The following is a 27,363-nucleotide window of genomic DNA, read 5'->3' as shown; positions in this document are numbered from 1 at the left end:
ATGGCAAACGGCTTTATGCCAAACGACTTTATGCCAAATGACCTACCACCGTTTTACCTTTTAAGTCAATAATTGAAATATATTAAAAAAATACTAGTGATTTTAATTTAATTAGAAACGCACTCTGAAACCGTTAGCGCCCACATCTTTAAAGTTTGTCGTCAACATCCGACAGCTCCATAGAGTTTTTCACTTTATACTAAACTATCCATTAGAACCAGTAAATGTTGCAAACAATTATTGCAGTTGAAAAAGATCAACTCTTTTTTTACCAACTTACTAGGTCTCCGTTATATTGAATGCGATTTTCAAAAATTTTGCAGCAATCGATTCAGGATCAATATTCAATCAAAAATTGTTGAAATAGATAATATACCAAAAGCTATTTAACAAAAACAATTTCCTAGTTTTATCTGGTACGGATTTGTGGAACAAATTAGTAATGGAACAATTTTTGAGGTGATAAACTACGTTTTGTTTTTATAGAAATAAGTTACAGAACCCCAATCAACATGTTTGGATTTATATAGAAAAAATGATTCCACTCAAAATTTGTTTTCCTCAAGAAACCACGAGCCCTATTTTGAATCCTCTTCTCATATGTATCAAAATACAACCCTACATGCCACAGTTTTTTTTCTATAACAATTTGATTGTGAAAGCCAAGTGAACATGCTTGGAAAAAGATATTTTTGATTACATTCGAAATATTTTTAAATTGAAAAGCTACGAACAACTTTTTTTTTAACTGTTCGCTTTTAAAGAAAAATTCAATGCAATTTTTGAGTGTTTTCCAAAATTTATATTCTTGTTCGGATATATGCATTAGACTTTTTTATGACGTTTAGGTAAAAAAATTAAAGTCACCGCTTTATGTTTAGATTTACTAGTAAATAATTCAAAACAATTGAGGTTTTCAAGTTTTAAGCAAAGGAAAGGATTATGACTACTTAGAAAGGTGGCGTCTTCGGCAAAGATTTTCATTAGCTCAAAGACTACCATTATAAAAGCTATGAGATTCAAAATTTTGCCACCAGGCGGCGCTAGTGAGCATCGAAATTTTGTTTAGCGGTTATCTCAGGATCCTGACCACATAGAGAGATGGCGTCTTCGGCAAAGTTGCTCATTACCTCAAGGACTATCATTATAAAAGGCAAAATCTCTTGGCTAGAATAATGATGGTCCTTGAGCTATTGAACAACTTTGCCGAAGATATCCGCAAAACAAAAGTTGCATGCACACTTGTACTGCCTGGTGGCGCAATTTCACTTAAGCAGTGTTGCCAGCTACGAATAAAAATTTTACCCCTTCATGAAAAACTGGATTACAATTGAAGAGTATTGCTATATTGCTAAGCATTATATTTTTCTGTTTCGCTCAAGTTTTATGGTTTTGATCTTTTCTTTATTCTTCTTAAACAGTGTTGCCAGCCACATGAACATTTGTGATTCAGCCGACTGTATGCCACGCAACACTTCCTTCAACTTTGGTGAACATTCGGTATCGTTATCCTTAAATTGTTTTGGTATTTGCATATCACACCCCCATTAAATTCGCTCTTTTGATAACAATCGAGCAGTGTTGCCATATATTACCAAAATATGAAAACTTGAACGGCCATTTTGGAAAGTTCTCAGCCCATGCTTCAACTTTTCCGAATATCTCGAATCAGTATTTCCGCATCTAGACGTTGCATTTTTCAAAAGCATAATTATAACCCTGATTTTTTGTTACGACCGATTTATTTACTACCCCCCGATAACGGTGGTAAAAAGAGGTTGGGGTGTACTACAAAGTTCTCATAAATTTAATTTTGAAGATAATGGTGCTAAAAGTTCCAAAATTGATTGGAAAATAACGAAGTTATGGTGAATTCACTGACTAAACGACTTATAACGATGGAATTAAAATTTTTGACATAAAAATACTGATTTGACATAAAATCGATTTAAAGTTCATATTTGAAGAAAAACTGGCTGCACTGAATTCTAAAGAAATATTATTTTTCAAATTTTTCTTAAAAGATTTCCTCCCAAAGTGCCGAAAGTCATTTTTTCGATGTCTAATATTTTTGAAAATATAAATTGAAGAATATAAGGAAAATTAAATATTTTTGGAATTGGTCCCATGGGACGAAAAGTGGTCCGAATAGCACGAATATTTCCCTATTTTCATATAAGAAGTGGACCTGAATGAATATTTGACCAAAATATGCTTGAAATCGGCGATGGCCGATAACACGTGCTGTGGACACTTATGATAAAGCTTCGGAAAACTATTTCAATGCTGAAGATGCATATAATCATGATAATTCTTTCTCAATCAATTTTTGATCTTTTTTCTCATTTTAGCATATAAATTTGGGTTTATTGTGAAAATATCCTAGAATATTGATTTTAATGAATACTTCGTAAAAGACACTTTTATAACTTTCAATTGTGCACATTTTTGTTCAAGCCATCAAAGAGCTATCGCGATAATTTCTTAAATTATGGACGTTTTGCGATTAAAAACATATTATTTTTAAAATTCAATTATTCTCTTCAAACAAACAGTGTCCTTACAATTGTCTCGTCATGAACAGAGAAAAAAATCTTTCTAATGGCATCAGAAGATTGAGGGTCCGTTTGTGTCTTTCAGAGATATCAACATTTGAAAATGATAATTTCGACTTATTATAACTCTGCAACCATAAGAGACAGAACTGTAGTTCCTCCAGCAAAAAGTTGCGCAATCAAGAGTTGTATAAGTGATCAGAACAAAGTTGTTTATAAAATTATCGTATAAGAAGTTACCGCGAAAAACACCCTAACTTATTCGTTAAAAAAATTATAACCCACCAACTATAAGAGATAGAAATTTGGGCTTTTCAAATTTGCTCCAAATGTTTTGTTCTCAACTATTGTAGAACATTATACAGACCTAAATGCGTTAGCATAAAAGTTTAAATTCTGATCTCTTTAATCATGTGGGCCACCCTAATACCACATCACTGAAAAATATGGGAAAAAATACGGTTTAAGCGTTTTCCAGGATATGGCTTTGGGACAAATGTTCATTGATATTAGCACCTAGAATCCTCATGATTCTTTATTACACGGTGCACCGAAAGACCGTTATTATGTAAAAAAAATCAGGTTTGATGGACAATCTGAGTACAGGGCTCGATTCCTAAGGTCATTCTGCATCTCTGGACCAATTTAAAAAATAAATCCCTAGGAGGAATCTCGAGAAAACTTAATATAATTTGTATCAAAATAATACAAAAGCACCGAAAAAATATTAAAAAAAACGCTCAAAAAGTTGGTCAAACTGTTCTTACGTAGTATATAATTGTTAAATTTTTTGTAATTACAAATACACTAAAACCTCAATTTACGAAGTCTTTTTTACGCAACCTCAATTTAAGTCACTTTTTTTATGAAGTAAACTCAATTTACGTCACTTTTCTTACGCAGTGCGTAAATTGAGGTGGGACAATTATGTGGGAAATCATTGACCTCCGGTTTGGGAAAACCGTCGGAAACCCATGCAATTTGGGTATTTTCGGATCGGGCACGGCAAGCTATTGACGAAAATCGATGTCTGACGCCTATTTTAAACCCAATTCACTCAAACCTCGATTAACGAAGTCTGTTTTTACGCAAATTTATTTGACGTCACTTTTTTACGAAGTAAACACACAAATGAATACATTGTTTACTCACATGAATGGTTGGGGGCCCTTGGAGTATTTGAAAACTAACCTCTTCTCACTTATTACGGTCGTAGATCCCAAGGCCTGTATTCAATGGAGTCCTTGGAGGACCCAGGACATCGCCACAAAATAAAACAATACTTATTGTACTGCTATGAATAGATAAGGGCCTGTGCCATATCAAAAAAGCATCCATTGATAATTGGATACGCTTGTATATCCTAAGGCCTATACTCGATATAGATTTCGGAGGACCTAGGACATCCGCACAAATTAATACAATACACCGTTCTCTCACATGAATGATTGGGGGCCTTTGGAGCTTTGAAAACTAATCTCTTATCACCTTTTACGGTCGTAGATCCCTAGGCCTATATTCTATGGAGTCCTTGGAGGACCAAGGACATCCGTTCAAACAAATAAAACATTACGATGACTTAAATGATGTCCTTAGAGGTCCTAGGATATCGATACAGATTTAAACAATATTCATTTTACTGCGGCTAAAATATTAACGTCCCATAAAAAAATATAAAATTTCTATAAAAAATGCAAAATTTGCCAGTAAAGAAACAAGGGTAAAATCAACAGAAAAGTTAAAAATTTCCATAAAAAAATAAAGAAGTGCATAGAAAAAACAAAATTTTCCATAAATAAAAAATTTTTGAGCAATAAATAGATTCAAAAGTGCAGTAGAATCGACAATAATCTCACTAAAAAATGTCGAATTTTCCATTTAAAAACCTCAAAATGTCCCTATTTTCTTCACAAAAAGCAAGAAATAATTATAAATTTTCCACAAAAAAAGCCAAAATTTGCAATAAATAAATAATAATTCGCCCACAATAAATCAAAAATTTCCATTCAAAAAATCAAAGATAGCAATAGCAGTAAATGCAAAGTTGCAATAAACAAACCGAACTGAGCAATTAAAAATGACAATCAATACATGAAAATGTTGTAGAAAATTCCAATATTTAAGTAAAACTTTCCATAAAAATAACGTAATTTTCCAATAATGAGTAATAATGTGTGTAATGGATTTCATAAATTTTCAGTCAAACTGAAGCATTGTTTTCACAATTGGAGCTAATTAGTCGTCGTATGTAGATGTAGTAATTGCATTTTAGAGTTCGATAATTAATTACGTAAGAATTTAGGGGAGAGGAGAGCGGGGAGATTGGCCGGGTTTGAAAAAATATTTCTTGCCATATAGAAAAAAATAATGTTTCATACAAAAAATCATACATGGAGGGGAGGCGAGGTTTCGAAAAATCACAAAAAAAAAAATGTTTTTTAATACGCCCCATCGTTAGGCGCTACAATTTTACTTATTTCGGCAAGGCCTCCCCTCCATGTATGATTTTTTGTAGGAAACATTATTTTTTTCTATATGGCAAGAAATTTTTTTTTAAACCCGGCCAATCTCCCCACTCTCCCCTCCCATAAATTCTTACGTAATTAATCATCGAACTCTAAAATGCAATTACTACATCTACATACGACGACTAATTAGCTCCAATTGTGAAAACAATGCTTCAGTTTGACTGAAAATTTATGAAATCCATTACACACATTATTACTCATTATTGGAAAATTACGTTATTTTTATGGAAAGTTTTACTTAAATATTGGAATTTTCTACAACATTTTCATGTATTGATTGTCATTTTTAATTGCTCAGTTCGGTTTGTTTATTGCAACTTTGCATTTACTGCTATTGCTATCTTTGATTTTTTCAATGGAAATTTTTGATTTATTGTGGGCGAATTATTATTTATTTATTGCAAATTTTGGCTTTTTTGTGGAAAATTTATAATTATTTCTTGCTTTTTGTGAAGAAAATAGCGACATTTTGAGGTTTTTAAATGGAAAATTCGACATTTTTTAGTGAGATTATTGTCGATTCTACTGCACTTTTGAATCTATTTATTGCTCAAATTTTTTTTATTTATGGAAAATTTTGTTTTTTCTATGCACTTCTTTATTTTTTTATGGAAATTTTTAACTTTTCTGTTGATTTTACCCTTGTTTCTTTACTGGCAAATTTTGCATTTTTTATGGAAATTTTATATTTTTTTATGGAACGATTAATTGTTTGCCATTTTACTGCTCTGAATAGATAAGGTCAAGAAAAAAAAACATCAAAGCCATTGCAGGTATATATTCCAGGACATTGCACGTATATATCCCAGGAAGTTTTTGGGCGAGCTAGAACACCTGTTGCACTCACTTAGTTACCAAACTCGGATCTGAGAATTTTCTTTTTTCATAATATAACAAACTTATAGGGTCCAGTATAGTGAGACATGAGACATTCTTCTACATAGAAATTGATCTCCGTTCACTCATGGAGAATCATATGCCCAAACTCTAAAGCGTTCTTGGAAGACCTTTACTTGTACACATTCTAGCCTGATGAGGAACCTAGTATATCAATATTATGTTAATGATGCTAATTGAACATAACTTCTCTAAATTATATAAATTAATTTCATACAAGTAGACTCCAAAAGGCAAACCCTCGTTTTACGAGCTGATTCAATTTACGCACCCCCGATCTAGTTCGTAAATTAAGGTTACAGTGTATGTTGCACGCATAATACAGGAAGTGATAGATATACACCTGTTCTAAGGCTCTGTACCTCAAATTGTATGAAAATCGATTGATTTTAGTTAACAAGGCAATGACCAAATGTAGCAACTACTAATTTTTTCGTGAATTAAAAATAACAGGAAATTCTACTCTATCATAATCATATATGTAAGTATCCGACACAGTTGTGTAAAAATTTAATGTTTCTTTATTTTTGAGATCATAACCATGAAAAGAACATGACAACTTATTCTGGATTTTTGGCCTTTGGGCGGTACCACTGTGTACCGCGCCGGACGATCGACCGAGCGTAAATGCAGTTGTTCAAATATTTTTTGCAATTTCTCATCGTAATAGGCTGTTTTTCATCACGCCAATCTGTCATGAAACGGCCTACATTCCTGCACTGAAGTACGCAGTGCGGGAATAGTCATTACCTAACTGAAACCAGTGCTGTAATGATTCATTACGCAACGCTTTCTCATTACGAAACTGTCTTGAGTTGCGTAATGAATCATAACACAACAATTTCTCAGAAATTGTAAAATGTTAGTGTATGCATTCCTATATAATTTCTGATACCCTCAAGTGGTCTTCTACGAAATTGCAAAAAATGTTGTACGTAACTCGTTGCAGAACTCGATTTTTACAGCACTCGTCGTAGTTATCCTACTCGGCAAGCCTCGTAGGATAAGTTTACGACTCGTGCTGTAAAAATCATCATTCTGCAACTTGTTCCGTAAACTACTATTACCGTGCCTCGTTTATTCCCCTGTCAGGACGGGTAATTAGTAAGTAAACAAACTTCAAATGTTTGCCCAAAAAAGATGAGGGGGTGTTGGAGGGTTGGATGGGGGTGGATCATATGCTGATGGTTATCCAAGTACTAAGGGTGCTGTGGGGTTTACTGGATGAAATTGCACAACTATCTAACACAATGTTTTTTTTCTAATTTCGGTAAAATTCAAAATTATAGAATTGTATATGATGATTTCGAATGTTCGAATTATTTTTTTTTTCAATTCGAAATTTTAGAATCATTTAATTGTTGTCATTCTAATTTATCAAGATTATTTAGCATCTAATGAAAAATGTGTTGCCGTTGCTGCTCATGAAGGTATTTAAATTGCATTACAACTTATAACCGTCTAATGTGATAACATATAAAGATATTGATTATTGACTAAACAATTATTAATCTGAATCTCGGTCGTAAAAAGTGTCGTTAAAAGAACCGTCCTGAAAACGGGTAGAAGTGTATACATTTCTAACATGCATTTTTTTCTTGTTTCGTTTCAGGTAAATATCCATCCAGAAATTCCTTAAAGCTCATCCGCCTATTCGTCCCTCATCCGTAGCGTAGGCCTGGTAACTATCGCCGTCGATTTATTTACAGCCAATATTTCAAATTCAGACCATTTGCCACATAAACACCCGTCAATGGTTGCTGGTGGCCCTGCGAGACGGGAGATGGGAGAAAGCCAAGGCAATTTACCCCTTGCGGCATAGCCGCGCAGAACAGGTATATTTAGATAAATCAACGATTGACCGACCTCTGAAAAGGAAGGCGAGGGGTTACCGATATTACCAAGCACAAATAGACATCCCGTTTCGATGCACATAAACTATTTTTGATTCGTGACTTTCTCCCAGTTCATTGCATTAGTGGGCTAGATGTTTATAGTACAGATGAACAGATGAAGGTTCAACTTATTAGAACATGGTACGATTGAAACCAACGACACGAAAATAGCAATCATCACACATTTGAATTATTTCACGGTGAAATTTCAACAACTCTGGGATAGTAAACAACGGTATCAGGTATCAGTAGACCGGCTCAAGAGGCATGTTCCCCGCCAATTGGGAGATTTGTGCCATTGTCATGTGTAAGCCTATTTCATCATCTACCCGATGGGAGAGGAAAGGGAAGGGAAAGATGGGAGGAAATAGGAGTTGGGTCCCTTGAAGAGGGAAGATCGCATAAGCGAATTGAGAGCATGTAGCTCCATACCACAATAGGCTCGAACAGCGCCCTTAAAAGGGCACTGCAAAACGCATGAGCGTAAATAGAGCCTATAGCTCGTTACCACAGCGGGTCAGTGAAGTCATGCGATGTTCCATTGTGCAAATCAGCCAATTCATTTCCAGCGATGGAAGAATGGCCAGATACTCACAATACTACAAGGTTCGCAGAGTTGACTGAATTCAGTTCCTCAATTTGAGTTCGACATGCGATAACTAGCCTCGACCTTGAGTTGGAAGATCTTACGAAAATCGACCGCGAGTCATCTCGCGCTCCAGTGTTATCATACGACTCTCCACTTGATCGTCATACAGAGCCCGCTGATTCTCACGTTTATCGTGTTCTATTCTGGCAGTCCTCGTCGGTGAGTCTGCCTTATTCCGAAGAAACTCACTACGAAACTGACCGTGAGCCCTTTAGCCCCCGAACTTTCCTCGCTTTACTTGGCTACCCGGGGCTGTAACGTATCTACCCGACTCCGTCGGAGCTCCTAGCCGACACCCGGCCCGAATTGTACCGTCAATCATTTGTTTGCTGTTCTCTCCATTTCCGCTGGAGAAACGATATCATCTTCACCACATTCCACATGTATTCGTCACTACACATTTTGTCCACGATTTTGTTTACTCGGACTACTTCATCACGGACAATTTTCATCTCTCTACGCTATGTATCGTGGGCACTCGAGAATTACGTGTTCCGGCATTTCCTCTATATCGTCACACTCTAGACAGAGCAGCGGTCCTATGCAGTTAATTTTTAAACAGCTGTAGCCTGATAGGCACAGCGTCATATGGAACCTGACTTCTCCGCGTAACCTGTTCACCCATTTCGACAGGTTTGGGATAAGACGATAGGTCCATCCGCCATTCGCAGCGGCATCCCACTCCTGTTGCCACTTCATTGTTGTGTCGATTCTTGCAGTCGTCTGAACACCTCCAGTGTCCCTTGCCTCGTAGCACTCACAAGCTTCTTCCAAAACGTAGCCAATAGGGAGCATGCCGGCTATGACACATACCGCTTCCGACGATATGGTGCGGTAGGCACTTGATATTTGCATGGCCATCAGCCTGAACTTACTGACAAGCCGAACTCGATTCCTCTTTATCTTCAGCGCAGCTACCCACGCTGGACCAGCGTACCTAAGGATACATGAGGACACGCTAACCAATAACCTTGTCTTGCTACTGCTTATATACGAATCGTTCCGCATAATCCTGGACAGTGCCGTAATCATCTTCGCTGCCTACTCGCAGGCATAATTGACTTGGCTATAAAAGTTGAGCCGATCATGGATCATTACGCCGAGATGTTTCAATTCACGTTTTGAGTCTATGACGTGTTCTTCAACTGTGATTTCAGTCGTCTGAATCATTTTACAGTTGCTGATGAGCACTAATTCAGCTTTCAGGTGAGCTATGGCCATCTTGTTCTCCCGCATCCAGTTTTCAACAATGTTCACTGCCTCTGTGGCAAGCATTCCAACGATTTCGACGCCTCTTGGTAGCTTCAGGGTCAGCACTACGTCGTTCATTGCGTTCAACAACGTTAAACCTAAAATTGAGCCCTGGGGAACGCCCGCATTGATCACAATATTATTCTGTTCTTCACTAGTGTTGTAGCACAGCGTTAGATTGTCTGAATAGCTTCCAATAATCCCGCACAGATAGTCAGGAACCTTAATCTTATTTTATGTCCTCGTCTTCTTTGCCGTACGGAGTCCTCTGCCATTCCATCGACGATAATCTTCAACTTCTCTGGGCATGTTTCAGCGGGTACTGCTGGTCCTTTGATTTTGGTCATCGCAATTTTGCAAGCGTCTCCCCATGGGTTTGCATCAGCATCACAGCTTTTCGAAGCAAATCTTCTTGCTTAGCTTGATTTCTTGCTTCAATGTGGCTTTTGCTGCTCGTTGGGCTGTGGCTTAAACGCCGGGCATCTAGGGCCTCCCGTCGCATGCTTGTTACGTTTTTTATTGACACAGATCAGACATTTTTGTGGGTTGGTACAGTTCGGTGCCCTATGGCTTTCCTCACCATACCGTCTACACAGTTTACTTCTGTCAACACCTATGTAGAACCGGGCCAGATGGCCGTATTCTAGGCACCTGTAGCACCCCTCAGGTTGCTAAGAGAATCTAAGTGGGCTTAGCGAACATCCGACCTTGATTTTGCCGGTTTCCAGCGCTTTGTTGACTGCGTCTACTGGAAGCTTTATCGACGCTGTCTGCATTCCGCACGGTCGTCTCAAGCATATTGTCATCTTCACACCATCCGGATCGCATTGTTCTCTCACCGCACCTCGTGTTCGGTGGTGATATTGTCCAAATCTTTGCATTGAAGTATCAGTACAGGACTCATCGCTGTCACCTTCACCTTCTCGTCCATTACTCTCTCCGTAAGCTCTTTTGGTCGCCGCTAATTCGATTTCAGCAGCTTCTGCTCTCTGCGCCTCCTTTTTTCACTCCATGATGGCTGATCCAAGAGTACCTTGGATTCGTGTCACGATGTCCTTAATGTCCTTGTGTACGTTATGCCTCTTATCGACGTACTCGCGGAGCTCATCCGCCAGAGGTTTCGCCGCTTCCAACTTCGATTGCTTCGAAAGTGAATTCCGTACGCTTTGCAACGGCTGTTGCTTCTCTATCTTCGTTCTTGTTCGCGTTGCTGCTTATCGCGTATCTACTGTCCACGCTTTTGCTGCTCATGCAGCTCTTGTTCGCGCTTCTGTTGCTCCAGCTGCTGCTGTTGCATCCTTTTTGTCGCACAGTGGGACGAAATAAAAAAGTGGGACATGTGTGTTTGTGCTGAAACTACTGAGTTTAGCGTTTCGACATGTTCTACAAAGTTTTTATTATTTATTGAGCACTTCATTTATACACTGAAAAAAATCATTTCAAATCATATACACAGAGAAAAAATATTAACTTTTTTTATTTATTATCAAAATTGAAAACTGCCTAGGAAAGTATTGTAGGCGACATTATTTCATGAAAGCTTGTCAAAGATGGAAAAAATCTATATCTTACACTGACGAAGTTAGCGGGTCAAAATGATGGGTACTCCCTTAAAAAACATATTTTCTCCATAACTTCTAAATTTGAATTTCTACATTTTAACAATGTTCTACAATGTTTAAGGTGATGTGAAAATACACATTATTGCCGAAGATACTGAAGCGCTCTTCATTTTTCTAGCGCCGCTTGGACTGTATAATTTTTCGTGGGTCTGCTATGATTGATCGTTGCTGTTCTTTTATAATTGAAAATTATCTGAGCTATTCCAGCCGTATCCATAACCCAAACTAGGCAGGATCAAGCTTTGTGCAATCTCACACGAAATACACCAGCGTCATAAAACAGATAGATATCTAACAAGTCACCAAAGGCGAAAAGTACAGAATACACTGTGCAAAATAGATTAAAACATTTGCATTATAGAAAACTATAAAAGTGATAATTTAAATTTAAAAACAACATGCTCATAATCGTTACCCTTATTTAGCTTCCAGCTTGAGACTCAATTCTTGGCGTACTCAACAGTTAGCAAAGTAGAATCACTGGCTACTACTTTGCTGACTGTAAAAAAAAGTAATCAAAAATGTTTTCCAAAAGTTGTTAATTTCACAATAAAATGTTTAGAGTTTCGAGTTTATTGTGACTTTGGTTTGATATTGTGAAGCTCTTTCAATACTTTCCATGTGGGACCTGATTTATGATGCTGGTATGTTTCGTTACTCACTTCAACATAACTGACACAACCGCCGGAAAAATCCATTCGAGATGACAACGACGCACCAAATCCGCGAGTGTCAAAACATCGCGTTTCAATCAGATCAAGTAGCTCAATCGAGTGGGGCCATGCCATTTCGCCTCACCTCTGCCCTCTAGAACCGCGCCTACTGCTGCTATTCGAAACGGACGAACAAGAGGCGAACGAAGGGATAAATAAACACCCATCACCAACACTCCCGTTTAAAAGTTGAGCCATCTGAGTAATTTTTTAAATTCTTTTTTAAATTGTAAATAAACGAGCCCTAGAACTTGAGGTTTCAAAGTTATTAGGATTATTACGTTGAAAATGAATTTTGTAAATAATTTTAAAATAAAATCGGCTTTCAATGCCTTATGGCGTGTGAGCCTGTATATAAACATTTAATTAAGGTTAGTCATAATTTCAAAATGAATTATTGTATATAATTTTAAACATTAGTTAATATATTAAAATCAATTATTTTGACGGTGGACATGGACACGGAAACACAGAGATGTAAACTTGTACACGGAAGTGTACCTCTCCTCTAATCTTATCCAACGCCACGGTTTCTAGCCTTATAGTTCAGCTGCAAAGCTGTGGTCGATTACACCGGCACCCGGCAATCCGACATGGTTCAGGTTGTTAGTCTGCTCCGGTAAACAAGTGGTGCTGGTTGATTTTTTGATTTTTCACACCGCGCGCAGTATGGCATCCTCGGTTCTTTCGATTGAGATCTCGTTTCGGGTCGTGCTGATGTGACAAGCCTGGGGACAACTCCCAGCCGGCAAGTGACAACATATTAACATGTGTGTTTTTCTCGTGGATTGAATCGTGTGTTTGCATTGTGGTGGATCGCTGAGTCAAGAACTGGGCGCGAGGCACCAGAAGAAGCTATTAATGTCAACTTAGGCGCTGAACGGCTGGACGAAGAAAGTGATGAGCGCTACGTTCTGATCGGTTGCTCTCATGCCGAGAACCGATATTAGCAGCTGACGACGCACAATGGGATCGTTTAAGAAAAAAGGCGATCAAAACCTAAGAGGAATTTTAGATGGTGTTTTAGCAGAGCGCATCGTATCTTCGTGCTATGCGTACACGAATTCTCTCTGCTATTGGAAGTTTTTTAAACTATCTAAAGCAATAAACAGTACTTCTCAGTGCTACTAAAAGAGTACTTTTCAGTACAATTTTTTCTACTATTGATCCCTTTACGATCCTTGTGAGAACCCGTGCCTTCGACTTTTCGTTGGATAGCGGTGATAATCCTTCTTGGACACTGTCTTGAAAAAAAAACCTCTTAGAAGGTCTCGTTTTTTTCCGTTTATTAACTAAACATGGTTGCAATTACAAACAAAAGGAAGGGTGAATCTCTGAATTCACAACTTCCTCCCAAAAAACCGGGGGGTTTTAAAACTGTCACTAAGCGTGGCAAGAATGGAAAAAGGACGCTTCTCTGGAAAGAGCGCTTTCTTCCAATGGTGAAACTGTTAATTTTGATAATAGCATCGGAATGAGCAATCAGTTCAATGCTCTACACAAATTTTCCCAACACCAAATCAAAACAGTCTCTAGGCTCTTTGATTCAAGTGAGGAAGCAAAGAGTGCCGCCTATTGTAGTCAGTTGTTCCGAATATGAGGGATTTAGGCAGGAGATCTTGAACTCCATTAGGGGAATCAAGGTTTCCTTCCAAATCGCAAAGAAAGGAGACTGTCGCGTTTTGCCGGAAACTCTTAAAGATCGCGAACTTATTCTCAAACATCTTGAAGAGAAGAAGCACATTTTTTTACTTATGACGATAAAACTGAACGTTTGTTCAAAGTCGTCTTGAAAGGTCTCTCAAGTTCCTATAAGTCACCTTAAGAGATCAAAAATGGAACAAATGATTTACTTGGGTTTTCCCCAGTCCAAGTAATCATTATGAAAAATAAAACTAAATCTGGCATTGTTTGGAAAGGGCTTTCTCAAGAATATTATTTAGTTCACTTTGCCAAAAGTAGGGTCATGGTACAAAAGATTGTTGCATGGATGCTAAATGCATGATTTGCGGAGGTTCTTCTCACGCTAAGGACGTCTGTCCATTGAAGGAAGATACCGATAAGTTCATATGGGCCAATAAGTCAAATTTTTGGGCTTGCCCTTCGCTTAGGCAAGTCGTTGAGGCTCGTGCCAGGCAGATTAAAGATAATATCCGTTACGATAACGGTCGTTTCTGGAATTTGCCTGGAAGAGTATCGAACAATACTCATTTTTCAGTTAACGATCGCTTGATCAAGAATCATACCCACCAGGAAGATCATAATCATGCTCATTCACAAACTAATTTTAATCCGTCAAGTAGTCGTTCGAATCTTTTAATTTCGAATGTATCTACCCACGATAAATCCTTTGCCGATATCGTAGCAGGTAGTTTGAACTCCCTGCGCGACAGGAAACTTCTACTCCGTCTTTTTGTCTACCGAAAATTCTAACGGAAAATCATCACATGGGTACACTGCCTCTAATTTTAATTTTCTAACTGAACAATTGAATCTAATGATTGATGCAATGTTCAAAACCACCACTATGACTGAAGCAGTCCAAGTAGGTGTGAAATTTACAAATCAAATTGTTATTGGATTACGTTTTTCTAATGGATCCAAATAATAATTTAAATATATTAAATTGGAATGCTCGTTCTCTGAATGGTAAAGAGGACGAGCTGTTTAATTTTCTTACAATTAATAACGTGCATATAGCAGTTATTACCGAAACGTATTTAAAACCTGGATCTAAACTCAAAAGAGATCCTAACTTTTTTGTTTATCGTAATGATCGACTTGATGGGGCATGTGGGGGAGGTGCAATCATCATCCATAGGCGTATAAAACATCAACTGTTTTCATCATTTGAAACTTTAGGTGTTTCTGTTGAAACACAGTTTGGTAAATATACTTTCATAGCTGCCTATTTGCCTTTTCAATGCTCTGGGCAGCAAGTTAATTTGCTCCAAACTGACTTGCGAAAATTGACTCGCAATAAGTCAAAAAAATTTGTCATTGGTGACTTTTATGCCAAACATCGTTCATGGAATAATTCTCAAAGTAATTCCAACGGCAGAATATTATTTGATGAGTGCTCTTCAGGATATTTCTCAATTCAATACCCTGATAGCCCTACATGTTTTTCCTCTTCTAGAAATCCATCTACGATTGACTTGGTCTTAACCGACTCTAGTCATCTTTGTAGCCAATTAGTTACTCATGCTGATTTTGATTCTGATCATGTCCCTGTTACATTTCAAATATCCCAAGAAGCGATTCTAAATCCTATCAGCTCCGCTTTCAATTATTTACGAGCCGACCGGAATATATATGAAACATTTATTGACTCTAATCTTAATGTTAACATTTCTTTACAAGCAAAACTTGATATTGACAATGCTCTTGAAACTTTAACAAATTCGACTGTTGAAGCCAGGAGCATTGCAATTCCAAAATGTGAAGTAAAGTTTGAATCCGTGATTATAGACTATGATCTTAAACACTTGATCCGTCCTAAAAACGTGAGGAGAAGGCAATTTTAACGCACTCGCGATTCTGCTGTGAAAATTATATGGCAGGATTTGCAGAAAGAATTCAAGAAACGTTTTTCTCAATTAAGAAACAAAAATTATGAAAATAAAATTTCTTAATTGGACCCTGGCTCTAAGCCATTTTGGAAATAATCTAGAATTTTGAAAAAAACCTCAGGACCCAAATAATTACTATCTAATTGCGAAAAAGCTGAAAAACTTGCTATGCAGTTTGAAAGCGCGCACAATTTTAGTTTAGGACTTACTAGTCCTATTGAAAATCAAGTTACTCAGGACTTCGAAAATATTCTCAATCAAAAGAACGTTTTCGAAAATGCCTGTGAGACTGATTTGGAAGAAGTGAGAACTATTACTAAAAAAATCAAAAATAATTAAAGCTCTTGGCGATAATGGAATTTACTACATCCGCGTCAAGAAACTTCCAGAAAGTAGTTCATCATTTTTAGTTGATATATTTAACAAATGTTTTCAATTAGCATATTTTCCTGACAAATGGAAAAATGCTAAGATTGTACCAATTTTGAAACCAGACAAAAATCCTGCAGAAGCTCCAGCTATCGTCCAATCAGTTTGCTTTCCTCCATCATTAAACTTTTTGGAAAGGTTATTTTGAACAGAATGATGGTCCACATCAACGAAAATTCAATTTTTGCCAATGAACAGTTCGGATTGCGCCATGGACATTTGACCACTCATCAACTTTTACGTGTAACAAATTTGATCCGTCCCAAAAAAATCTGAAGGCTATTCTACTGGTCTTACTCTTCTAGACATAGAAAAAGCATTCGACTGTGTTTGGCATGAAGACATGATTGTAAAATTAAAAAAAAACTTTAATTTTCCAACATACATTGTTGGAATAATTCAAAGTTATCTGTCAAATCGTACACTTCAGGTTAATTTTCAGAACTCCAGGTCTGAAAGACTTCCTGTAAGAGGTGGTGTTCCTCAAGACAGCATTTTGGGACCAATATTATACAATGTTTTCACATCTGACTTACCTGAGTTACCTCAGGGATGTCAAAAATCCTTGTTTGCGGATGACATAGGCCTCTCCGCCAAAGGACGAAGTCTTCGTGTCATCTGTAGTCGATTGCAAAAAAGTTTGGATATTTTTTCTTCATACTTGCAAAAATGGAAGATTTCTCCTAATGCTTCCAAAACTCAACTAATAATATTCCCACATAAACCAAAAGTTCTTTATTTGAAACCTTCAAATAAACGATAAGAGGGGTTCCAATAATTTGGTCAGATGAAGTTAAATATCTAGGGCTCATGCTTGATAAGAATTTAAGTTTCAAAAATCACATTGAGGGCATTCAAGCCAAATGTAACAAATATGTAAAATGTCTCTATCCCCTTATTAATAGAAAATCAAAACTTTGTCTTAAGAACAAGCTTTTGATATTCAAACAAATTTTCAGGCCAGCCATGTTGTATGCTGTACCAATATGGGCTAGCTGTTGTAATACCAGGAAGAAAGCTCTGCAGAGAATTCAAAATAAAATTTTGAAGATGATTCTGAAGCTTCCTCCCTGGTATAGTACCAATGAGTTTCATAGAATATCCAATGTTGGAACATTGTAACAAATTTTAAATAAAATAATTAATAAGTTTAGGTAAAAATGAAATGTATTGCAACGATTAATGCGTTAAATATTTAGGTTAAGTTAGGTTAAGTAAATTGAAAGCGTTTGTTTACCTTATAAGCAGGTGAAATCAAATCACCTGCAAAAAATCTGAATTGCTACAGTTAATGAAATGTAATATGTTGTTAACAAAATGTCAATAAAAGCTTAATATTGTTATACCAAATTGGGATGATAGTGTTGTTTATCACAAAACACCTAGATATTAGAAATTTTAAAAAATATTATAAAACATAAATTTTAATGTTTTCTTGACTTTCTTGTTTATGAATTCAGCAACGGTTTTATTTCCGTGCATATCTGATGACACCGATGCGCTTAAACACCATCTAAGACCTGGAAGGGAGGCACCGATATTACACACGAAATGTGTAATATTAAGTTATTAAGAATTGCAAGAAAACTCCAGCTTGCCAACGACACTCAAGGCAGACTTGATGGAAATCGCTAGTTTTCTTTTGTTGTGTTCCTTCGATCGTTCTGGACAAACATGGAAAAACGGGCCAATGTTTTCTGTGCATTTAATTTTCGTTTTTATTGGAAAAATTAATATAATGCGTATTTGAACACTTTATATTCAATCAGGATAAAAGGTGATATTGTGACATTACTTTTGAATAAGCATGAATAGCTTTTCAATCGATTTTTTGTCACATTTGATAAAATGCAAAAATACGTTTTAATCAATTACGCGCTTTTATCATGTTTGTCCATTGTTTTACATCTGGGCTCACAGTGACAGTTCGTGACAGCAGAATCTCGGCTCACCTTGACGTACATATATTTCGTATTGGTTTCTCCCTCCCAGTCTAAGACTACTCATTGATTTTGATCGTCTTTTTCTGAAATAGTCCCACCGTGCGACGCCAAAAACAACGGCCGTTGGAAATATCGCCTGTCGCTCAGCCCGTGTGCTCAAGTGGGCTGTTTTATTAGTTTCTCTTCCCGACTGTGACAGTTGTTGTTTGCGTCAGTTTGGGGGCTAAAGTTCGGGAACGAAGAACGCCATCGTTATAACAATAAAAAAGAGTGTGGAAATTATGTGCCGACAGTGCCGGGGGAGTCAGAGTGGTATAGGCGATGAAAACCCATTGTCTCACGACCGAATCCGGAGGCTGTGAGTGCTACGTGGAACTGCGTAAGTGGAATTTAGGGAGTTGTTTTGCCGACCCATTAAATAGGGGTAACAGTTGTGCGGAAGTGTTATCGGTTCAGTGCGTTCGCTTTTGAGTTGGAAGTTTTTTATCGTAGCTTTTGGATTGTGATGCGTTAATCGTTATTCATATGGTTGGGTTGGCAAAAAACATGAAAACAAATTGTTTTAACATTTGTTTCGGTATTGAAGCGGTCATCGAGAAAGCGATTTTCCGAAACGTAGAACATGAATTCAGAGCAGATGCAATGGAAAGGATCGGCAATATACGCTTGAGAATTATTTTTTATTCCCTTCAGGGTCAGGAAGGGAAAAGAAAAGGCCTATCTATATACGTAAGGGACCCGTGTAGTTGTAGCGGTAAACGCACAGCTAATCAGCAAGACCAAGCTGAGAGTCGTAGGTTCGAATCTCGCCGGTCAAGGATCTTTTCATAAAAGAAAATTTTCTCGACTTTCTTGGGCCTATGCTTTCCCCTCGATATACACATGCCAAAATGGTAAATTGGCAAAGAAAGCACTGAGTTAATAACTGTGGAAGTGTTCGTAAGAACACTACGCTAAGAAGTAGGGCCTGTCCTAGTGGGGAAGTAATGCCAAGAAAAACAAGAATGCATATCAAAGCCCCATGTCAACTTTTCAAAACGTAATGATAAAATTGCCATTTTGATATCCCATTTTCTCATTAACGTCGGTTTTTATAACTTTTCTATATACCAGATCCAGGAAGGTTGTCTTAAATTTGTATTACGGCATAAGAACATCCATGCATTTCTGATCTGATGTTGAAAAGATGATATACGGCTTTACGATTCATAAAATTCAGGTTAAGGCATCAGCTAGACTTCATTACATTGAATATTGCATAAATACCCGAGCAAAAGCGAAATTCTGACCATCAAATCGTGATATTGTTTGGATTGACATAAGAGATAAAAGATCTGATGATAATATCAAAATTTTATTCTTGGAACTTCTGAACCATAGCAAAATTTGATGTTTGCAGATCAAATGAAAAGCTCGCTGATATTGGTTAGATCTTACAAAAGCTAAATATGATCTGCTAATGCTATTCCAGGAGTAAATTTTAGATATCATTTTCAGATCTTTTATCTCTTATATCTATCAAGTTAATATCACTTTTAGATGTCCATATCAAAATTTGCCATTACTAAGCATTTTTCACCTGCCCGGGTATCTGTTTGCCAACATGATTTGGTCGTGTTGGATACCTCATAGTATGCCAAATCTTCAATAAGCGTTGCATTGAAATGAATAAATTTATCATACATTTCGATGCCCCTTATTTTGTAGCGAGAAAAGGAGGGCATTGACATTTGTATTTTTTGTCATAACCCGTGTTTCCTATCTAAAGTTTTTACTTCACGTTGTCTACTAACGTAGTTAAAATTTGTTAGAAAGAAACCCTGGTCATCGTGATCCGTGATGTAACTTGAACACTGTTCACTGTTCGGCTACTGACAGTCAACAGGTGAAATTCTATCGCAGCGTTGAATCCCCACACCAAAAAAGCATGTTCCCTTGTCATAATTGTCAATCAAACTCCCTACAGCATGTACTCAACATAATCTTGTTGTCATCTTGGTTGCCATTCAATCCATCAAAGTTGGTAATTAGCTTTCCCATTACACTTCCATTTCCACCGAAAAAAAAGAAACAGTACACAAAACTTTTCTCCCATGGAACATAAAACATCTTCCCGTGCCAGTGAACATTTGTGTGAACAAGAACTTCTCGCACGTGTTTCACACACCGCCCATCGCTAAATCGTCAGCATCGATCAAAATATTCATGATGAGCAGCAATTATTCCAAACGGGGGGAATGGATGGACTGGACACATCAAAGAGAGCCAGGAAGAAAAACATTGGCGCCATCAAACATCAAAAACCCAAAGTCGGAGGCCTCGGCCAGATTCGTTCGAGCCTGAGAGAGACTCGCGAAGAGGAAAAATATCAACGTCATATGCAGCCCAGATTCCCCTCTCACGAAACGTCAAATGCAGCCCACCGTTTTTATGGCTGAAAAAGTGAAAAGTATTGTGTTCAAAGTAAACTGTTATTAAAAACCTCAGTCGGCGGAGCAGTTTTTTCCAAAGTTGCTGATAAATCTAAGCAGAAGATTAATTATTTCTAATGTCTGCTACGTTTGCTGGCATGAAATTTCACTCAAATGGCTATTTATGATTCGATGTGATGCAAACTTAATCATTTTAATGAGAGGTTCATGTGAGGATTTGAACAGCATGCGCATGATTGGTATGCGCATGCGCATAATTGGTATGCACAAAGTGGAATAAGAAAAAAACTCAGCAATCACAGAAAAAGAAGACCGTATTCGCGAGTCTCGTCTCAGGTTCGAGCGGACTGCATGTTTGTTTATCTCCAAAACTCTCGATGATTATTTGCTAGATGCGAAACGTGAATTCACCCCCGCTGCTTCCGCTGATTTACTTGCTACAGAAGATTACTGGGCAGTGCTGGCCGTGCAGAAAATATTAGGGTGGCTCAAGTTTGTTTGGTTTTGTGGCTTATGATGATGTCACAATTTTCCAGAAATTCTAAGCACACTAGACTGATTCAATAATAATAATCAGAAAAAAGTCGAAGCACACTAGCCCAAATTTTAGTCGTTTTCTTCACGAAAACTTGGATGATTGCTTGGTAATTTTTTGTTGAAGCCACTGAATGAATTTGTGGAAAAATCCTAGAAGAAAATTTCCTGTAAATAGTGTAAAAAGTACTTAGGCAATTTCGCCGGATTGTTCTCAAGCTTTGCAATAAGGAGCCCTTCAATACTACGCATATTGTGGCCAAATATGAGCTCAGTAGTAAAAAAAACCTCTTCAGATGGGCATTGAAATGGCCAAGAATATGATCCTGCTCCTATTTGACAAAATATCTGTAATTTTGAATTCGAGGCTATCAAGATAGAAAGTTTGATAAAGACATCTCATAGAGAGTATGAAAAAAAAAACAAACAAACATTAGAGTTACTTACTCTACCTTGTAATACCTAGTGTAAGTTCCCGAAGAAACCAAAAATGGAATGCCTGGATTCATTAAAACGAATACGACAGATTGTCTATAAATCTATTGATAAATTGAATTAATTGCTAGAGAGATATCAAGCCTTCCTTAGCCGAGTGATTAGAGTCCGCGGGTACACAGCAAAGCCATGCTGAAGGTGTCTGGGTTCGAATCCCGGTCGATCCAGGATCTTTTCGTGAAGAATATTCTTGACTTCCATGGGCATAGAGTATCATCGTACCTGCCTCACGATATACGAATGCAAAAATGGCAACTTTGGCAAAGAAAGCTCTCAGTTAATAACTGTGGAAGTGCTCGTAAGAACACTTCCTCACAGAAGCAGGCTCTGTCCCAGTGAGGAAGTAATGCCTTTAAGAAGAAGAAGAAGAAGAAGAAGATATTAAGCAATCAATCTCTGGGAAATTTTGTCAGGAAATCTATGAAATCATGGTATTTCATTTCACCGAACTGTATGATGAGATTTCTGTAAAATTCACCAGAACGTAAAAATGCTGGATGAATTCTGAAATGATTCTGGTAGGAATTCTTGATGGCCCCTAATACAATTTATGACTATGTTTTGAAGATTTTTTAGGATTACTAGTAGCTTTGGGGCCTTCCGTAGCCTAACAAGTAACGTTCGCTGCTTCAAAGCATTGCCATGTTGGTCCCGATTGATCTAGGGTATTTTCAAAAAACTTCCTTGACTCCCCATAGAGTATCATCGAACCTGCCACACGATAAAATAATGCGAAAACGGCAACTTTGGTATAATAAGCTCTCAGTCAATAACTGTAGAAGTGCTCTAAGAACACTAAACTGAGAAGCAGGCTCTGTCCCCATCAGGACTCAATGTCATAAGAAGAAGCAATAGCTTCGCTGGCAAGATCCTTGTCAAAGACCAAATCACACGGAAATATTGAAGAAAATTGTGTAAGATCTAAAATCTGCAATCTACCACATTACAGACAAACTCTATAGAAAAGCATTGGCAGAAATCTTAAATTTTGCTTGACTCCAAGAATCCAAACAAAGATGTTTCTAATGTGGCAATTCTATGCGGATTACAGAGAAAATCTAAAAAAAAAACATAAAACAAGTCTTCTTAGCAGATAATTTCATTTTTAATTCATTTGCCATGGGGACGTTATATCATAGTATTTTTACGAGATTCTCTAAGCAATAGCTTCAGGAAATTAAACAGGAAAAATGCCTAATGTGGACCCTTTTTTTCGAAAAAAAAGTCGTAAACTGTCCCACCACATTTTTCTCAAGATCGTTTCAAACTTAATTCCTGTTAATTCCATATCTACCGATTTATTTTTTTCAAAATATCTTCAGGAATCTCTCTATCATGATATCCCAAAATTTAGAAAACAAATTCTATGGACAATTAGATATTAGTCGTTTTTAATTTTCTACAATTCATCACCAGAATCCTAACAAGGAATTCAGAATTTTTCATAGAATGAATAACAGAATCAGCCTGGAGAATCTGGCGGATAAATTTTTGGAGATATCGCTGGTTAAAACCTCAGTACAAAATACTTCGAAAATCTTTGGAATAAAATTCTCCTTGTACCATGGGAGAACTTCTAATGGTATCCATGGGCGAATTTATGAGAAATCCTGGAGGAAGCTTAGTTGTTATTATTAAATCAATATCGGCGCCCGCGTCCTTGTTGTTTACCTCTGCATTTCTACAAAGGTTACTGTAAGCGGTCTTTGTTAATGGAAAGAATCGTTCAGTTTACTTTGATAAGTTATTTCACAATGGTAAACAACAATTTCAGAGGTATAAACATGTTATTAAATATAATAATTTTAGTAAATATGAAACATAAATACAAATGGAAGAAAATTATTACCGACACTTGAAGTGACAAGCCATTCAAAAAATTCCAAAACAATTTCTTAAACGCCACATTCAACGTTGTCAGGACGAAAGCGTGTGTTATCATATGTTACTTATTTGAAAAATACATGAAACGAGCTCACCAATTGCTTATCTATCCTTGACTGACCAGCCTAAACCGAATTTCATCTCCGTCAACACAACACGCGCTAGCTAATCATCATATTGTATCCAGTCTTCCCAAACGAACATCAAACACATCATCACAGCATACTTAGTTTAAAGCCTGATTTGCTGCTGAACAGGAATCGCCAAAAAAAAAAAATTTCTCACCGGTTCCTTGCAGAAATTTTCTACAGCAACTCCCGTTTGAACTGACAGTTCTTTTCAACTGCGTACTGCGATCAGAAAAAAGATCAAGATAGGCCAAGAAATTACTTGTCAGCAGCGAATCAGGCTTAAAGCTAGGTATGCTGTTCCGCTCAAGAAAACTAAAAATTTCTGCCCAAGAAATGGTCAAGAAATTTCCTACAGTGAGCTCCATTTGAATTGACATTTTTTCAACTGTGTACTGCGATCAAAGAAAAATGCTTTTCTTGAGCATTTCTTGCAAGAAATTTCCCACGCATCGAGATAGGCAATTACTTTTCTGTCGAAGTGCATACTTCGCTTAACCCTCTAATACCCAACCCCGCCTTTAGACGGGGTACACTTTGGAATTTTGTGTATTTTTTCGTAGCTCGGAAATCAAAATGATTTTATTTTTGGCTTAAACCTTGACCCATAACACGCATATGAGAAAAGTTTTTTATGACTTTTGAAACTTTTTTGTATTTTTGAAATTTGTTTGAAAAATTGTATTCTTATATAACTTACAAATGCCTGGGGTTTATTTAACGTGTAATATAAAAAATCGTACCTTTTATATTTTTCTACTATTAACATATAACAGAAGAAAAGCTTGGTAGTATTAAAATAATTCCAAACCTGTGTTTCCGTTAATTACACGGAAAATAGAAATATTTTCAGAACATTTTTTGAAATTTATTATTTTTAAAAGTACCGTGGTAACTTGAATTTTCATTGTTGCCAAAAATCAATAACTAGAAGAGGCTTCAAGAAAAAATTAAAAAGGATAGGGATGTTCAAAAATAAAAATTATAAAGATCAACAACCAAAATTCATAGATTTGCGAATCATTGCCCAAAACGTGTTTAGAACGATTTTAGATAACTAAAAATATTATTTAGATCGAAATTAAAAATTTGGGTATTAGAGGGTTAAAGCTATAATCTGTGGTCTGTAACGAGATAATCATAATCATAAGTTAAATTTTATCAGCGTGCATTCGAACTGCTTTCTTTCGGTTTGTTTTGTACCATGGTTTGAACCGATGTTTCAAACTTCGGTTCAACCGAAGTTCAAGTATACCGGGTTCAATGTGCAACGCGAGTTTTTTGCCGTCGTGCGTTTGCTGTCAAACACGAATAGAAAGATGCGAACCCAAGTTGAGCATCGGTAATGTTCATGGGAAGACTGATTGTATCACTTCGAAGACGCACGCTAAACGAAATCGATTTCTTGGATGCTCGAAAACAAAGGGAAAATTCTGTCGACCCGAAAATAAACCACATTGCTTGAGCTCTCAGAAGCATTGCCTCAAAGGGAATACCGACGGAAAAATCAAATCTCTGGTATAATACCATAAAGAACTTCTTAATAAATTCCTTGAAATATCCCTTGGGAAATTTTGGATAAACACAAAAGAAGGGGGGTCCCGTAGCCTCGAGGTAACGCTTTCGCTTCGTAAGCGGAAGGTCATGGGTTCCATTTCCAACCCCCCACACAAAAAACTCCGTCCAGCCATCAGAAGACGCCGCACGAAGGACCGTGTGTTGGGGAACACATCCATCCTTCGTCAGTATCAGATGGTGACTGAGACACACTGACCCTCTTTGTAGGCTGTTGCCTCACACGACACATAAACATGGCAAAATGAACCACCGCACACCACTGGACTTCGATATGAATATGGATTGGACCAACGGCAGCACTCTCCTCTACCTGCTCGGTATGAGAGAAATAGCAATAAGAACTAGGATATAAATAGATATGATACTCGGCATAGTAGTGGCCAAGTGCATGGAGTGCCTAACAAATAAAAGTAAGGAAATAAAAAAACAAAAGAAATTATGACACATTTTTTAGACAACTCCAATATTCTCAAAACAACAATATTCAAAATATCAAAGATTTCCTCAAAAGATCCGCTGGTTTGTTTAAATTCCTGAATAGATGGTTGGAGCAATCTCTGGAGAATAACTGAAAGCATTCAGGAGTTCTTTGCAATTTTTCTTGGGAAAAAAATCCTGCGAAAATCTCTCTAAAACTTTTCTAAAAAATCACTCATCTTATTATTGTTGTAGATGAAGGACCTGTAGGAGTCTCTGAATGCCGTTCGGCCGAACTCCAGTTGGAAGAAAGTGTCATTTGGCCGAAACTGAAAACGATAGTGAACCACAGTTTAAACGTTTTACGACATATTCGTCCTTCTGCTGGACCAGGTTACTTCGATCCCTCAAATCGTACAAAGTAAAATATTTCATAGTTTTAGGGCTCATTCACATATTTCATAACGCTAAAAATAGCCATTTCATCGTTAGAACACCCACCCATCCATCAGCGTTATGAAATTTGTGAATAAGCCCCTAGCCACCACAAGTCTTGGCTTCTTCTTTTCAGAACGAAGAAACCAAGATATCTAGAATGGAGGTAATCCAACCTGCCAGATTCTTCATTCCGCCATTTTGAAACAACAAATAACAGCTGGCGACTAGGTTTTGGTTAAAGTTCAAGTCAAGGTATCTAGAAGGGAGGTAGTCCAATACGTCAGATTTTCCATTCCGCCATTTTGAAATTCCAAGTGACAGCTGGCGAGTTTGTTTTGATTGTCTGGATATCAGGTGCATGGCGTGACAAAGTAGGTATAGAAGTATAGAATGTTTCTTTTACACCCATTTATGTGTAATATACGCAGCAAAGTACCTGAATTTCCTTTACTGTGTAATGTACTGGTTGTAGAATGTAGTTTGTCGACCCAGATTTTGTTCAATTTCATTTGTTGTCAGCTCAGTCAAGATGGTGTGATTCATGCTGGCGAACCGGTTCCGCATTCCGTTGCCGTTCCGCTATCATTGCGTTTGGGCCTTAACTTCATCGCCGTCAGACGGCAACACCGTGGCACATCCTTTCTTCCTGGACCGTCGGTGGTGTTTGGCTCTCACCCGAAGAACTATTCAGAACTTTTACGCATTATATGCAACTCTTCAATTTTTCAAGATTGTAATTAACTTTTCTGCGATTCTAAACACCGGAATATTACATAAACTACGACAATTTCATTCGCGAAAATTTTCACTTCACTGTGTTTGTGTTTATTGGAGTAAACATTCCCAAACAATCACATAGAAACGGTAGAGTGCAAGACAGTGTACACAAACCCGCCAGCTAGCCAACTCGCCAACTGTCACTTCTACCTTCCCCGCAGCCAACCACACCGCACACCCACTGACTGCTTAGATCGGTGAACCTGTCATTAAAACAAAACCTTCGTTCAATTCGCGACAGAAAGGCTCATGGTTGCGCGAGAAAATTTTCACTCAACTGCTGTTACTAGCAGTGAACAACCCCTAACAATTCCACCACATAAACGGTAGATTTAAGGCTCAAGAATCCATCATTCAATCAGCAGCAATCATCAAAAACTAAAAACCAGTTTTTTTTGTTCAAATTTAAAGATATCCTCATGAAAATCTATCATTGAATTAAGGTACCCCGGGGCAAGTGAGAATCCGGGGTAAGTGGGACATTCCGTTATAGCTCGTTTAGGAAAACTTTTTCAAGTATGTATTCTTCTAGAAAGTTGAAGATACAATGATAAAAAAAGTAAGTAGTACAAAAATTATTGTTATTTTAAATGCCATGTACTCCATGTAACAGTTGTCAGCTCAGC

The 27,363-nt window shown here is 37.3% G+C and overlaps 1 protein-coding gene across 5 annotated transcripts in view; it reads left to right on the top strand.

Annotated features, from left to right (window-relative positions):
* Positions 1-27,363, top strand: part of LOC5575395 (erythrocyte band 7 integral membrane protein) — a 217,672-nt gene that overhangs the window by 147,879 nt on the left and 42,430 nt on the right. The window contains exon 1 of one of the 5 annotated variants that reach the window (XM_021854491.1): positions 18,316-18,433. The exons of the other annotated variants lie outside the window; for them this stretch is intronic. Within the exon in view, the coding sequence (XP_021710183.1) occupies positions 18,376-18,433 (58 nt within the window). The 5' untranslated portion in view covers positions 18,316-18,375. Of the gene's footprint in view, positions 1-18,315; positions 18,434-27,363 lie in introns of those variants that run through there. 5 annotated transcript variants of the gene reach the window in all.

This window comes from Aedes aegypti, chromosome 3 (assembly GCF_002204515.2).
Source record: "Aedes aegypti strain LVP_AGWG chromosome 3, AaegL5.0 Primary Assembly, whole genome shotgun sequence".
Classification (NCBI taxonomy): domain Eukaryota; kingdom Metazoa; phylum Arthropoda; class Insecta; order Diptera; family Culicidae; genus Aedes; species Aedes aegypti.
The sequence above is the reverse complement of the archived record's forward strand: the minus strand, read 5'-3'. Positions and strand labels throughout refer to the sequence as shown.